The 13,992-nt window shown below is 36.7% G+C and overlaps 1 protein-coding gene across 1 annotated transcript in view; it reads right to left on the bottom strand.

The window, feature by feature from the left end:
• Window positions 1-3,283, bottom strand: part of LOC308438955 (cathepsin Q-like) — a gene marked incomplete at both ends in the record, with an annotated part of 146,974 nt that extends 143,691 nt beyond the window's left edge. Inside the window, one exon of the mRNA XM_080940506.1 lies at window positions 3,158-3,283. Within this exon, the coding sequence (XP_080796632.1) occupies window positions 3,158-3,283 (126 nt within the window). The remainder of the gene's footprint in view (window positions 1-3,157) is intronic.
• Window positions 3,284-13,992: the final 10,709 nt, after the last annotated feature.

The following is a 13,992-nucleotide window of genomic DNA, read 5'->3' as shown; positions in this document are numbered from 1 at the left end:
AGATAGAATGGAAGCTGACATGATATGGAAAGAATACATAACAGTGAATGCTACCACCAACCATAGAGAGACATTTTCAAAGATCCCTAAAATTACATAAACTACAGTTAGCTTTATGAATTGATTGCATCTATACTGATATATGTATATAAATATACTTATAAGTGTGTGCATGCATGTATGTAATACATATGTACATACACAAACACATGCATGTACATGTAATGTATATGTACATATATTATATACATACACACACATATATGGTTTCATAGAAAACTGAAGTAATTCAAAGTAGTGAGATTTGTTGATAATGATGGTCTTCAAGCATATGAGATGAGTTCCTGATCTTGTATATTTTTATTACTAGAATCACATGCCAAGTTAAACTTACAGGACATAAAGTACTTAATTAAAAACTCTCTTGTAATCAGATTTCAGAACATGTCTTTGTAAATGTAGAAAACTTCCAACAAAGTGAAAAGAATCTAGGTAGCCAATAAATTTAATTATATAGATGCTCATGTCAGGTTAAATTCAGTACTCAAAACTATTTATTGATTGTAGATCAGTAAAATCCAGAAACTCAAACATTCACATCATATATTTTACATAGCAGGAGATCTGTAAACTTGTCATGGTGTATGGATGTAGCAAGTTTTTTTCCTTCATATCTAGAAGAAAATATACTAACCCTTTTTGTAGAACCTTAAAGAACTGTGGACAACATGAATTCCAGCAGCAATAGGCCCTTTAGTTGCTACAGCATCCATTAGGACATCTTCATTTTCTGGGAGGGCCACAAACATTGTGATTTTAGCAGATGAATTCTCAGGATTGTACCTGCATAGTCCTTCCTTTAAAAGGCAAAGAAGTAGAAACTCAGATACTTTCCCCAACAGCCTGAATCAAGAGTCAGAACTACAGTACTTTGCACTTCGCAAATGAGCACACTCAAGTAAGTAGTTTTAAATATAATCCCGGGCAGTAAAATACTACCACATGTTTAAAAACTAAAAATAAGTTGCTTTATCTCTAAATACAACTAATAGATCATCCTATTCATAAGAAATTGGGTTCTGCAAAGTTCTGAATTATGTGTATTACTATTTCTATATTCTCCATGTACATGAAAGGTAAAGGGCTATATCGATATCATCACACCAAAAATTATGCAAACAACACATAACAAAATCATTGATGGTGTCTAAAGAGATTCTACCATGTAATCTGAGCTCTGAAGATAGAGTATTATTTCTACAATTGTCACCTACAACAAACTGAGAGGAAATGGAAGTTAACTTACTTTTTCTTCATATGGATAGGTTGCCTCAGCTTCCAAACCTCCATTTTGCAAAACATACTGGAATGCATTGTATGTAGTACCTCCATGACAGCCTTTATTGCCTTGAGGTTGAGAACAGTCCACTAGGTTCTGTACACTTAGTGGGATCAGTTTGCCTGTCTTTTTAAACATTTGTCCTTCTATGGCACCAGCCACAGGAAAAGCCCAACAACAATTGCATCTTCCCTAAGCAGAGGAAAAGTATATGGTCATCCACAAACATATACTAACTAAAAAAAAAAAAATAGACAACCTAATAACCAATGAAAATGAAGAACTGGCAGTTTGTAGAACCTTAGGAAAGAGTAATCAGTTTCCTAAGAGGACTTGGATGCTGTCAGTATGCACATACTCCAACACACACACAAACACACACACACACACACACACACACACACACAATCACAGACATCTGAGCAGGAGCCATTGTTTTTTCATATATTAATGACAATTTAAGGGGGCATAGATTTTACACATGAGAGAAGAAACTAATAGTTGGAGTATAAATATGGCAGAATGCTAAGATCAATGTACAGTGTAAAAATGTATAAAGATTTCAAAAAAGAAAAATAGTATTTAAAAAATCAACTGCAAATTTTTAACATTTAATTTGAATGTACTAGACATGTTTTGTTTTGACATTCATTTGGTTTAAAAAGATATGCATAGACTGGCATGGTTGTCCATGTCTTTAATTCCAGCACTTGAGAGGCAGAGGCAGGTAGATCTCCATGGATTCTAGCCAAGCCTGTTGTCCAAATGATCTTCATGGCCACTGGGGTCCTTATACTAGAAAACCTGCCTCAAAAAAGCAAGCATACAAACCAAGAAAAGCAAAAAAAGAGGATCAAGAGCAGCTGGAAAAGAAAAAGAAGAAGGAACCTAAGGAGGTGGAGAGGAAAAAGAAGAAGAAAGACTAGGAGGAGGAGAATAAGTAGGAGGAGGAGGAGGAGGAGGAGGAGGAGGAGGAGGAGAAGGAGAAGCCTAAGGAGAAAAAAAAAGAGAAGAAGAAGGAGAAGAAGAAGAAGAAGAAGAAGACAAAGAGGAAGAGGAGAAGGATGAGAAGGAGGAGGAGAAGGAGGAGCTGGTGGTGGAGGAGCAGGAGGAGGAAAAAGAAGGGCATGTGACAAAGTCATACCTGGCTCCTCACAGGAGTCACATAGCCTTCATTTCTCCAATCAACAGATTTGGGCAAAGCATCTCGCCAATATGAGAATTTAGGAAAAGGATGAGCAAGTGAACGTTTTACCATGTTGTGAACTGGCAATGTAAATACAGTCATCATGACCTTAAATTCTTCATCAGTCTTCAAGAAAAAAATTATAAATGGTTATTTTAAAAAGACCCCATGTAAAGCTGCCAAGAAAACACTATTTGAAGCAGTTCATGTCACACTAACCATGTCAGCAAAGTTATTTAATTCCATGATGTAGGTATTCTTCCCCAACGAATTTTCCCTGTTGTGCTGTTCAATCTTTTTTGCGTTTTCTTCCCATACTGCTCTCTTCAGGATCTCTTCATTCTGGATGAGAATATAATGAGAGGGAACTCTTTCTATTTAAACACCTGAAAAAGATGGCCTTATGCATTTTCTGTTGCAGGTGATCAGAGCCCAAGGATAAGATCTGAGAATATTATGGTTTCACATTCATATATCGAAAATAGGAGAGAATTAAAATCCTGTGCTCCCAATTATTTTTCTTATGTTAATTTCTCAGTGGTTGTGGTGGCTGTGGTGGGGCACATATGACCCCTCATATACCTAGACACTTTTACTCTGTAATCCCCTGAACAAATTTCTTGGATACCAACCGGACTGTATAACTTTTGATAGTCCTTTTTCCAGTCTTCCCATTTTTCATTCAAACTGGGATCAAACGCTGAAGCACCTGACACAACTCCCAAGCACAGGATGAGGAGGAAGAGAGCAGGAGCCATATCTCAACCTATATATGGAAGAGAAATGAAGACATGACTACAGAGTGTTTTAAAATTGGATATAGTACTACCTGAAGACCCAGCTATTCCACTTCTGGGCATATACCCCAGAGACACTTTAATACACAACAAAGATATATGCACCACAATGTTCATAGCGGCTCTATTTATAATAGCCAGAAGCTGGAAGGAACCCAGATGTCCTTCAGAAGACGAATGGATACAAAAATTGTGGTACATATACACAATGGAATACTACTCAGCCACCAGAAACAATGACTTAACCAAATTCTTAAGAAAATGGCTGCATCTAGAGAAGATCATCCTGAGTGAGATAACCCAGTCACAAAAGAACAGACATAATATGCAGTCACTGATAGTGGGATGCTAACCCCAGAGGCTTGCACTCCCCCAGAAACAACTCACAGACTGTATGAAGTCCAAGAAATAAAGAAAACAAAAACTATACATATATTCACAAAACAAGAAGACTTTGACTATTTCCATGTTGCGTTTTGTTTTGCATGTACTTTACGCTTATTGCAACTAGTACGTTTTCAATGCATACTGTCAAGCCCTTGAAAAAAATCAAGTACCGACTAAAAAACATATTCACATGGTTTTATGTAAAATTTATTTTAATGTCTGAAAAAACAGTACTGACAAAAATGTATAATTTTAAGCAAAAAATGTTTAAAATCTTTACATCTATCTTTGTTTTAAAAAATAAAATCGTTTAAAAAAAAAAGTCTTCTCTTTCCTTCCTGAGAAATTAAGCCATCCATGGTTAATAAAATAATTACCTTATTCCTCCAAATTCATTTCAAGGTTGTAGAAAATGCCAAGGATGTATTCAACTGAATCACACAATGAGGGTTATTAGATCCATTACAAAAGGAAATCCATGTACCCAGAATTATAGCACTTAAGCTTTTGGTGCAATCTATCTTTTTTCACAAAGGTCTCCATGCACAGTTAGGAAACATTGTCCTGGAAATCACTTATAATTTCTATCAAGCAGATTTTCTATGATGCGGTATTGGATTTTTATCTCAAGGTGAACTCAAGAATTGGGGTCACATGTCATCATATGGCTTTCTAATATACAACAAGTTGTGGGCTTTCTTTAACCCTCTGTTCTTTAGAGCAACTCTGTGTAATATCTATAGAGAATGTGGAAAAATTCATTTACTATTCTTTCCATCTAACCTGTAGGATTATACACCCGATTTCCCTCTTGTTATTTATGCAAGAATCATATCACATAAACATATGAAGCCAATGTAACAAGAAAAATGCAGTAAAATAGCAATTCAGTAATGGAATTATATATTCTGTATTTGTTGGATTTCTAAAGCATCATTCCCACAGGGATTGATAGGGACATTTCACCTGCTATTGCATCTACTCATTTAAATTGTATACAGATACACCTATGAGTCAGTTAGTGAAAGAGATGTCTTCAACAAACCAGCTGCAATTCTGTGGATAGAGCCAGATTTTCAGTTAATAGGACCCTATACAAACATACACCCAGAAGAAACTTGTTTTTCTCCTTACCGTCTCAACCCATCCCAAAATACCTACACAGAGTGCTGGTGATGCATAGAATATATATTTCTTCATTGGAGTTTGCTTGATTCTCCATGGAGTCTCCCAAAACCTCCCTCCAAGCCCACTTTCTGTTCTGCCACTCACATGCAGGACCTTACCTTTCTGTGATGACAACCTCTGCCCCAGATCGCTCCGCAAATTGAACTTGTTGGAGGATGGTCAGGTTCGGGGATTTGGCCCAGTTATAAATCCTAAGTCTATAGGGTTTGACCCGCCTCTCAATCAGGCCCTACCGTTGATTGGCTGTGTTTGGTGACTACACTAAACCTCTGGGCAGTGGGACTTCAGGCGTCTTTTCAGATATAATCTGTTTGTTCCTTTGACCTGGCTTTAGGCTACCTGTACAGTAGGAAACTAAGTTTGTGAACCTTGTCAAAAAACATAAATAGCTATCCTGTAGGCTGTGAATCACAGTATAATGGATATTTTTGCTTTCCTGACTGTGTTTCCTGTAAAAAGATGTCTGTTGTTGTACCCTTTACATTTAGAATGGCATGGTTTAGTTACCATCCCTGGCATGTGCTTAGTTATTATATTCTTTTTCATGCTTAATCTGTAACTATGGTTAGATACAGAGAGAACTCAGAGCCCAAGATGCTCTTTTTCTTGTGTCCTGGTGTAACATGGATGGATCTCATGGGAATCATTAGGAGATAGTGACACCCAAGAATAAAATGATATTCAAGGCTGAGCCATAAGATAGGGAATATAAAGAATGAGTAATTCTTTTTTTCCCTTCCACTTACCTTTCCTTTCACCATTTCTTTTTGTCAGCGTAGATACATTGGGTACTGCCTTTGTTTTGTGCTTTTACTTTCAAGAGTCCTGCTCTAACATAGTTTCCTTTGCATCAGTCTTTAAAAGTGATACTATTAAGAAATACATTATTTCACAATACTGACAGAGATGCAGGGGGCAATTTGGGTGGGAAAGAGGTGGGAGTGGGAGAAAGGGGAAATTAATCAGGTATGAGGGAGGGGCAGAAGAGAAAGTCAGAGGGCTAAGAGAATTAATGGAAATATGCAGCTTCTATAGTAGGAGTTAAGGTGGGTGAACAATATAGAAATTATCAGAGGCTTGGGACATGAGAGACTCTCTGGACTCAAAGGGGGCGATGTTAGCCAAAATTCCCAATGGTGTGGAGAGGGAACTTGAAGTGTCTGCCTCCAGAGGATAGACAGGACCTTAAGTGAAGAGAAGAGGTTACAAACCCACAATAAAATTTTTTGACCCATAAATTGTTCCTGCCTAAAAAAACTACAGTGTCAAAAATGGAGAAGAGACTTGGGGAAGACCCACTGGCTTCTTGGTGCCATACTTGGGATCCATCTTACTGTGGGACACCAAGGCCTGATTCTATTACTGTGCTATGATGTGCTTACAGGCAGGAGCCTAGCATAGCTGTCCTCAGAGAAGCCTGGACAGCAGATGATTAAGACAAAGGCAGATAGCTAAACTCAACCACTCAACTGACCCTATGATTGAATTAGGGGAAGGAGTGAAGAAGCTTAAGGGAAGGTCAACTCCATAGGAAGATCAGCAGTGTCAACTAATCCAGACACCTGGGAGCTCCCAGAGGCTGAGCCACCAACCAAGCAGCATACATGGGGTAGTGAAAGGCTCCTGACACATATGTAGCAGAGAACTGAGTGGTCAGGCCTCAGTGGGAGAAGTGGTACCTAATCCTTGGGAGACCTGAGGTCCCAGGGAAGGAGGATGGGGAGCACCCTCTCAGAGGCAAGGCAGCAGAGGAGGAATGTGATGAGGGACTGTGAGATGGGGGAACAAGAGGGAGGGCAATGACTATAAAGTACATAAAGAAAATAATTGTTACAAAGAAAATGATAAATGAAAAACTGAAGACTTTGAGAAAGAAGGAATAACAGGAACTTTCCTCTTCTGTGATTAAAAACTCATATACCATATATGTGACCAAAAATAGAAGGCTGAAGTCACAATGTAATCTGAATTTCCTTTCTGATCTTTAGAGGCATCTGCTTTTTGTTTAATCTCCATTCCAAATGTATAGACCCATTCTTCAAACTCTAACGTATAATACAAAGATGCTGCATTACTAGTATAATTTAGTTCTAGGTGGAAAATGGTCAGCATTCACCAAAGACACCTGAGTAATTTTCAATCTGCAAATTTCAGTGAATTCTAGCTTGGAACATATAACAGATGAACTATCACTCTGTGTCCCACAGACCAATGATTCTGGACTTTGGGTCAGGTACTCTCTGAGCACCATGAGATAGACACAATCAGCAGAAAAGAGCTTGTCAACAAAAGAAGCCTTAGGCCAAAATATTCTAATCTTCCTGAGCCACATCTATCCAAGTGCCTTCACGTACACATAAGTAGGACATAGTTCCTTTCTCTTCCGAGTCTCTATGTCTATTATACACTTTTAGTTTTATATCTTTCTTACTGGAATATTTTGCCGGTTCAAATGCAAGCACAGAAAAATTACACAGAAGAGATATACTTACAATCTGATATTTATTTGTGAATATGTCATAAGTAATTACCTCTACTTTCTAATATCTAGACCAGTAGTCATGTGCACTTATGGCATTGGATGCTTTGCTGCTGCTCTGACTTTCTGAACAAAAGCAGCTACTTTTCATGAAAGGACAAATAAGCTATCTTTGCCACCAAGGGGATGCTCTTGTACCAAAATGACCCCATGTTTATTTCAGAGTGCTTGCAAATATAGACTTAAAACTTTTAGGCGATTAGCATGGCCACACTAGATTTGTCCTTAAAGTTTACATACTTTATTCACACTACCATTCCCAACATTATCATACTAATAAAAATAAACCTCACCAAGAGGGAACAACTGAACAGAAATGCTCATGGATAGTTGCTCATGGCAAGCCTAATCTTCATCTGCCATGAAAGGCCTTTTTTTATGGCAGGCTAAAAGGATGTTACTGATGGAGTTCTAGTTGGTGTCATCGCTGCCAGGCTGGCTGTGTGGTCCCAGCAAAGTGCTGTAAGTTCCGTGGTCACACAGTGGATTCCATTCCTTTGGCAGATGTGTATCATTATACAGGGTAGAAAATTCATGCATGATAGGGGCACAGCAGCGTACCTCCATTTTGTTGTTGTTACTATTGATAGCTTAAACTTTTATTGGTTTGTCATTTTTCATTGAATGTTTTCAGCTCCTTGGTCAAAAATCAAGTGACCATATGTGTGAGGGTTCATTTCTTGATCTTTTATTTCTTTTATCAACCTGCCAATCTTTGTACCAGTAGCATGCGGTTTTTAACACAATTGCCTTGTAAGATAGCTTGAGGTAAGGGATGGTGATCCCCAGAGATGTTTTCTTGTTGTTGAAAAGGGATTTTAATATTCTAGGTTTTTTTTCATTCCATATGAATTTGAAAATTGCTCTTTCCAACTATTTAAAGAGTTGAGTTGGAATTTTGATGGGGATTGCATTGAATCTGTAGATTTTATTTTGGTAAGATAGCTATTTTTACAAAGTTGATCCTTCAAACTTATGAGGATGGGAGATCTTTTTATCTTCTGAACTTCATTTTCCTTCTTTAGATATTTGATGTTCTTGTCATACAGGACCTTCAGTTGTTTAGTTAGAGTCACACCAAGGTACTTCATATTGTTTGTGACTATTTTGAAGGTATCTTTTTCCCAATTTATTTCTCTGCATGTTTGTTCTTTGAGTAGAGAAGGCTACTGATTTGTTTGAGTTAATTTTATATTTAGCCACTTTGCTGAAGTTGTTTATCAGCTGTAACAGTTCTCTGCTGGAATTTTTGGGTTCACTTACATATACTATAATGTCATCTGCGAATAGTGATATTTTTACTTCTTACTTTTCTATTTATAGCCCTTTGGTTTTCTTTTGCTGTCTAATTGCACTGACCAAGACTTCTAGTACTATGTTGAATAGGTAAGGGGAAAGTGGACAGCCTTGTCTAGTCCCCGCTTTTAGTGGGACTGCTTCAAGTATCTTACAGTTAATTTTGACGTTGGCTATTTGTTTGCTGTATATTGCTTTTTATTATGTTTAGGTATGGACCTTGGATTCCTGTTCTTTCCAAGACTTTTAACATGAAGATTTGTTGAGTGTTCTCAAATATTTTCCCTGCAACTAGTGAGATGACCGTGTAGTATTTTTTTTTCTTTGAGTTTTAAAATATGGTGGATTATATTGATTGATTTCTATATATTAAACCATCTCTGCATCCCAGCAATGAAGCCTACTTGATCATGGTGTTTGAGCATCTTGACGTCTTCTTGAATTAGGTTTGAAAGGATTTTTTTTTAAGTTTTTGCTTCAATGTTCATAAGGGAGATTGGTCAGAAGTCTCTTTCCTTTTGGGGTCTTTGTGTGGCTTATGAATGAGGGTTATTGTGTCCTTGAAAAATGAGTTGGGTAGTGTTCCATCTGACTCTATTTTGTGGAATAGTTTGGAGAATATTGTTATTAGGTCGTTATGTCTGATAGAATTCTGCACTGAATCCATTCGAACCTGGGCTTTTGATTTTTGGTTGGGAGCCTTTTGATTCCTGCTTCTATTTCTTTAGGTGTTATGGGATTATTTAGATGGTTTACCTGGTCCTGGAATAACTTTAGTATATGGTATATATCTAGGAATTCATCCATTTCCTCCAGATTTTCCAGCTTTGTTGAGTATAGGCTTTTTTAGTAGGATCTGATGATTTCTTGAATTTTCTTAGTTTCCGTAATTATGTCTTCACTTTCTTTTCTGATTTTGTAAATTTGTATACTCTCTCTTTGCCCTGTAGTTAGTTTGGCTAAGGGTTTATCAATCTTGTTAATTGTCTCAAAGATTCAATATTAGATTTGTTGATTCTTTGAATGTTTCTTTTTGTTTCTATTTGTGCAATTCCTGCTCTCATTTTGATTAATTCTTTCCATTTACTCCTGTTGGTTGTATCTGCTTACTTTTGTTCTAGAGCTCTCAGCTGTGCTGTGAAGTTGCTAGTGTATGCACTCTCCAGCTTCTTTTTGGAAGCACTCAGAGCTATGAGTTTTCCTATCAGTACTGCTTTCATTGTATCCCATAGGTTTGGGTATGTTGTGTTTTCATTTTCATTAAGCTTTACAAAATCCTTAATTTGCTTCTGTATTTCTTCTTTGAACATGATATGGTTTAGTAGAGCATTGTTCAGCTTCCATGTGTATATGGGCTTTTTGTTGTCTTTGTTGTTATTAAAGACCACCCTTAGTCCATCGTGATCTGCTATGATGCATGGGAGTATTTCAATTTTCTTATATATATTGAGGCTTGTTTTGTGACTGACTATTGAGTCTATTTTGAAGAAGGTACCTTGAGGTGCTGAGAAAAAGGTGCATTTTTTTGTTTTTGGGTGAAATGTTCTGTAGATGTCTATTAATTCCAAGTGGTTCATAACCTCTGCTAAATTCACTGCATTCTTGTTCATTTTCTGCTTTAATGATCTGTTCATTTATGAGAGTGGGATATTGAAGTCTCCCACTATTATTGTGTATGGTACAATGTATTTTTGAGCTTTAGTATGATTTCTTTTATGAATATGTGTACTCTTGTTTTTGGAACATATATGTTAAAGATTGAGAGTTCCTTCTGATGAATTTTCTCTGTAATGTGTTAAAAGTGTCTTTCCTTATCTTTTTAAATAACATCTGGTTGGAATTTTACTTTATTTGATATTAGAATGGCTACTCCTGCTTGTTTCTTGGGGTCCTGTGCTTGGAAGTTTTTGTCCCAATTTTGTACTCTGAAATAGTGTATCTCTTTGTCTCTGAGATGAGTTTCCTGTATTCAGCCAAAAGCTGGATTCTGTTTCTGTATCCAATCTGATAACATATATCTTTTTATTGGGGAATTTAGTCCATTTATGTTAAGAGATATTAAGGAATAGATGTTGCTGTTTCATGCTATTTTTGCTTTTAGAGGTAGAATTATGCCTGCGTGTCATTCTTCTTTTGCTTTTATTGCTTAGGTATTTTTTTGTTTTTTATAGGATGTAGTCTCCCTCTTTGTGTTGGGATTTCCATCTATTATTATTTGGAGGGTTGGATTTGTGGTTAGATATTGTGTAAATTTAGTTTTGTCCTGGAATATATTGGTCTCTCCTTCTATGGTGATTGAGAGTTTTGCTGGGTATAGTATCCTGTGCTAACATTTGTGTTCCTGTAGGGTCTGCATGATGTTTGTTCAGGATCTTCTAGCTTTCATATTCTCTGTATAGAAGTCAGATGCAATTCTGATTGGTGCCTTTATATATTACATGACATTTTTCCCTTACTGCCTTTAGTATTCTTTCTTTCTTTTGGACACTTGTTGTTTTGACTATTATGTGTTGGGATGAATTTCTTTTCTGGTCCAATCTATTTGGAGTTCTGTAGGCTTCTTTTATGCTCATGGTTATCTTATTGTTAAAAATAGGGAAGTTTTCTTCTATGGTGTTGTTGAATATATTTACTGTGCCACTTAGTTGATATTCTTTGCCCTGTTCTATTCCTATTATCCTTAGTTTTGGTCTTTTCATTGTGTCTTGGATCTCCTGGACATTTTGGGTTAGGAGATTTTTGTTTTTTTTGTCTTTTCTAAATATTTTGTTCATGTTTTCTATGTTGTCTACGGCCTCTGAGGTTCTCTCTTCCATCTTTTGTAGTCTGTTGGAGATGCTTGCATCTGTGACTGCTGATTTCTTTTTTTAGGTTTTCCATTTCTAGCATGGTATCTTTTTGTATTTTCTTTATTGTTTCTATTTTTATTTTCGTTTCTTTAATCTCTTTGGTTCTGTTTTCCTGTAGTTCTTTGACTTCTTTGAGTGATTTTCTTGTTTCCTTTATAAAAGCTTCTATTTGTTTATGGTTGTGCTCCCATACTTGTTTAAGGGAGTTATTCATGGTCTTAAAGATCCCCATCATCATCTAGAGTTATGATTTCATGTCATAGTGTTCTTTTTCTGGAGTGTTTGGCAATCCATGCTTGCTGTGGTAGGAGAGAGCTGGGTTCTGATGTTGCCAGATTGTCTTGGTTTCAATTTCTTAATTTATTTCATTTTCCTTTTGCCACCTTGTTGTCTGTGATTATACCTGGTATTGTTGTCAGTGATTGGTACCTTTCTCTCCCGTGAACCTGAGGGCCTGTGGTTTCAGGAAGAAAAACTGCTTCTGAGTGTTCCGTCTGTAATGGGCAATGAGAGAGTACTGGTAGCAGTGACTCTGCTCTATCTTTGTGGGCTCAGATATGATAGCTCTTGTGAGGCTGTTCTTGTAGCTCATTTCTTTGCCTACAGGTCCTGAGTACTACTGGCAAGGATCTGGCTCTTTCTCTATGCCACAATGGACCCCTTTCAAGATAGCACAGTACATTCTGCTCTCTAAGGACTCCCGATGTGCTCTTTCTGGGCCCATTTGTCAGTCTCCCCTCTGGTCCAGGTTTAAGAGGGTCTGTAGAGTTGAACTTCAGGCACTGACTTTCCCAGACAAACTCGGTCTCCCACTGAGAAGGTACTGTGCCTTACTATGGGCCTGTGTGTCTAGACTTTAAGTCAGTGTTTTTTGTGCAGATTCCTGTTGCCTTTACTAGCGGTCCGGCCTCATATGCTCAAACCATAATTATATTTTGGAGTTACCACACTGTCTCTGATGAATCCCTTCTACCATAAAATCCTGTTCATAAGGAGAAAGTTCAACTATAAGGGCTAACAAGTTGCATCTTGGCATCAAGTATGATGCTCACATATCAAAATGAACCTATCTTTTTTACATAATGCATGGGATTATGGGCTCAAAGGCAGTAGATAATTAGATGTCAACAAAAGATTTGTCTTTTAAATATACTTGGTTTATTCACAAAAAAAACCATCATTTATAATATCATGTGAATAATAATGTTAAACAGAAAGTTTCTGAAGCATGGAAAAACACTTGTACAAAACTGTTGCTGATGTTTTCCACTGGGCATTCTTATGCAGTGATGATGCTTTCAAAGCTTGCAGACTTGACTAATGGGTGCTTTGAAGTTCTTCTTCTTTGGCAGGTTTAATAATGTTATAGATTTTTCCTTTATATAAGATGTTATTATGCAATGATTAAAACTGAAAATAAGTTTTTGTAGGAATCATAAAATAATCTGAAACAGAGTGGCAGCTTCATTGCTCATAATGTCAAAAAAGTTTAAATGTCCTAAATTTACATAGTAATATGTGGCTCTTCAGTTATACACTTATTTAACACACCCAACAAAATCTGGTCAACAGCAGTGGATGGAACATTTCTGAAAATCTTGTCTCCTGCCAATTTTTTTTTGTTTATCAGAGTGTTCACACTATAGGGCATTGTCATATGAAGCAATTAAATAGTGGGTGTTCTGGTCCTTAAAGATCTTTATGTAGACCCCTCTATCACATATTTTGCCCTCACTGAAAGGTATTATGTTTTCCAATTAATATAAAAATCATTTTGCATGGTCAATTAGTTATAAAAATTAACAAGAGATAACCTTAACTGAAGGATCAGAAAAGGCACAGGGTTTACTCCTGAATGAAGAAGGCACCTCACACAGGATTACAACAAAATAGAGAATAGGCAGAATTTCTATTTACCTAAATGGTTCATAAATAAGGAATGTGTCAGATTTTAGAAAAACAGCAACACAAAGATAATATTGACTCACAAGAAGACAGTAGCAGAATTAGAATGTTATGATCATAGGTTGACTCACCATTTATACCAAGTAAAACTTCTATTATTTGGCATCAAGTCCTAATTTATCTGTGAACCCAAGTGTGTGAGCAAATCACATTTCTCTTTCTTGAATGAAAGTTGTAAAATGTCTTCTGTATTTAATGTGGTTAGAATCAGTTCCTATTCTTTATATTTCACAGTGGAGTCCATGTGACCAATCTCCCCAACTACTACATAAGTGATGGTTTCACATAGAAACACCATAGGTAGACAGATCTACAAGTAAAGGTAATTACAGTATTAAAATGTTCATAGGTTTTCATGGTCTTCAAAAACTGATCTTCTAAAGCAACACTCACCAGAGTAAAATGGTTCTCAACCTGTCTGTCACATATCATACATCCTGCATATT

This window comes from Micromys minutus (genome assembly GCF_963924665.1).
Source record: "Micromys minutus genome assembly, chromosome: 1".
Classification (NCBI taxonomy): domain Eukaryota; kingdom Metazoa; phylum Chordata; class Mammalia; order Rodentia; family Muridae; genus Micromys; species Micromys minutus.
The sequence above is the reverse complement of the archived record's forward strand: the minus strand, read 5'-3'. Positions and strand labels throughout refer to the sequence as shown.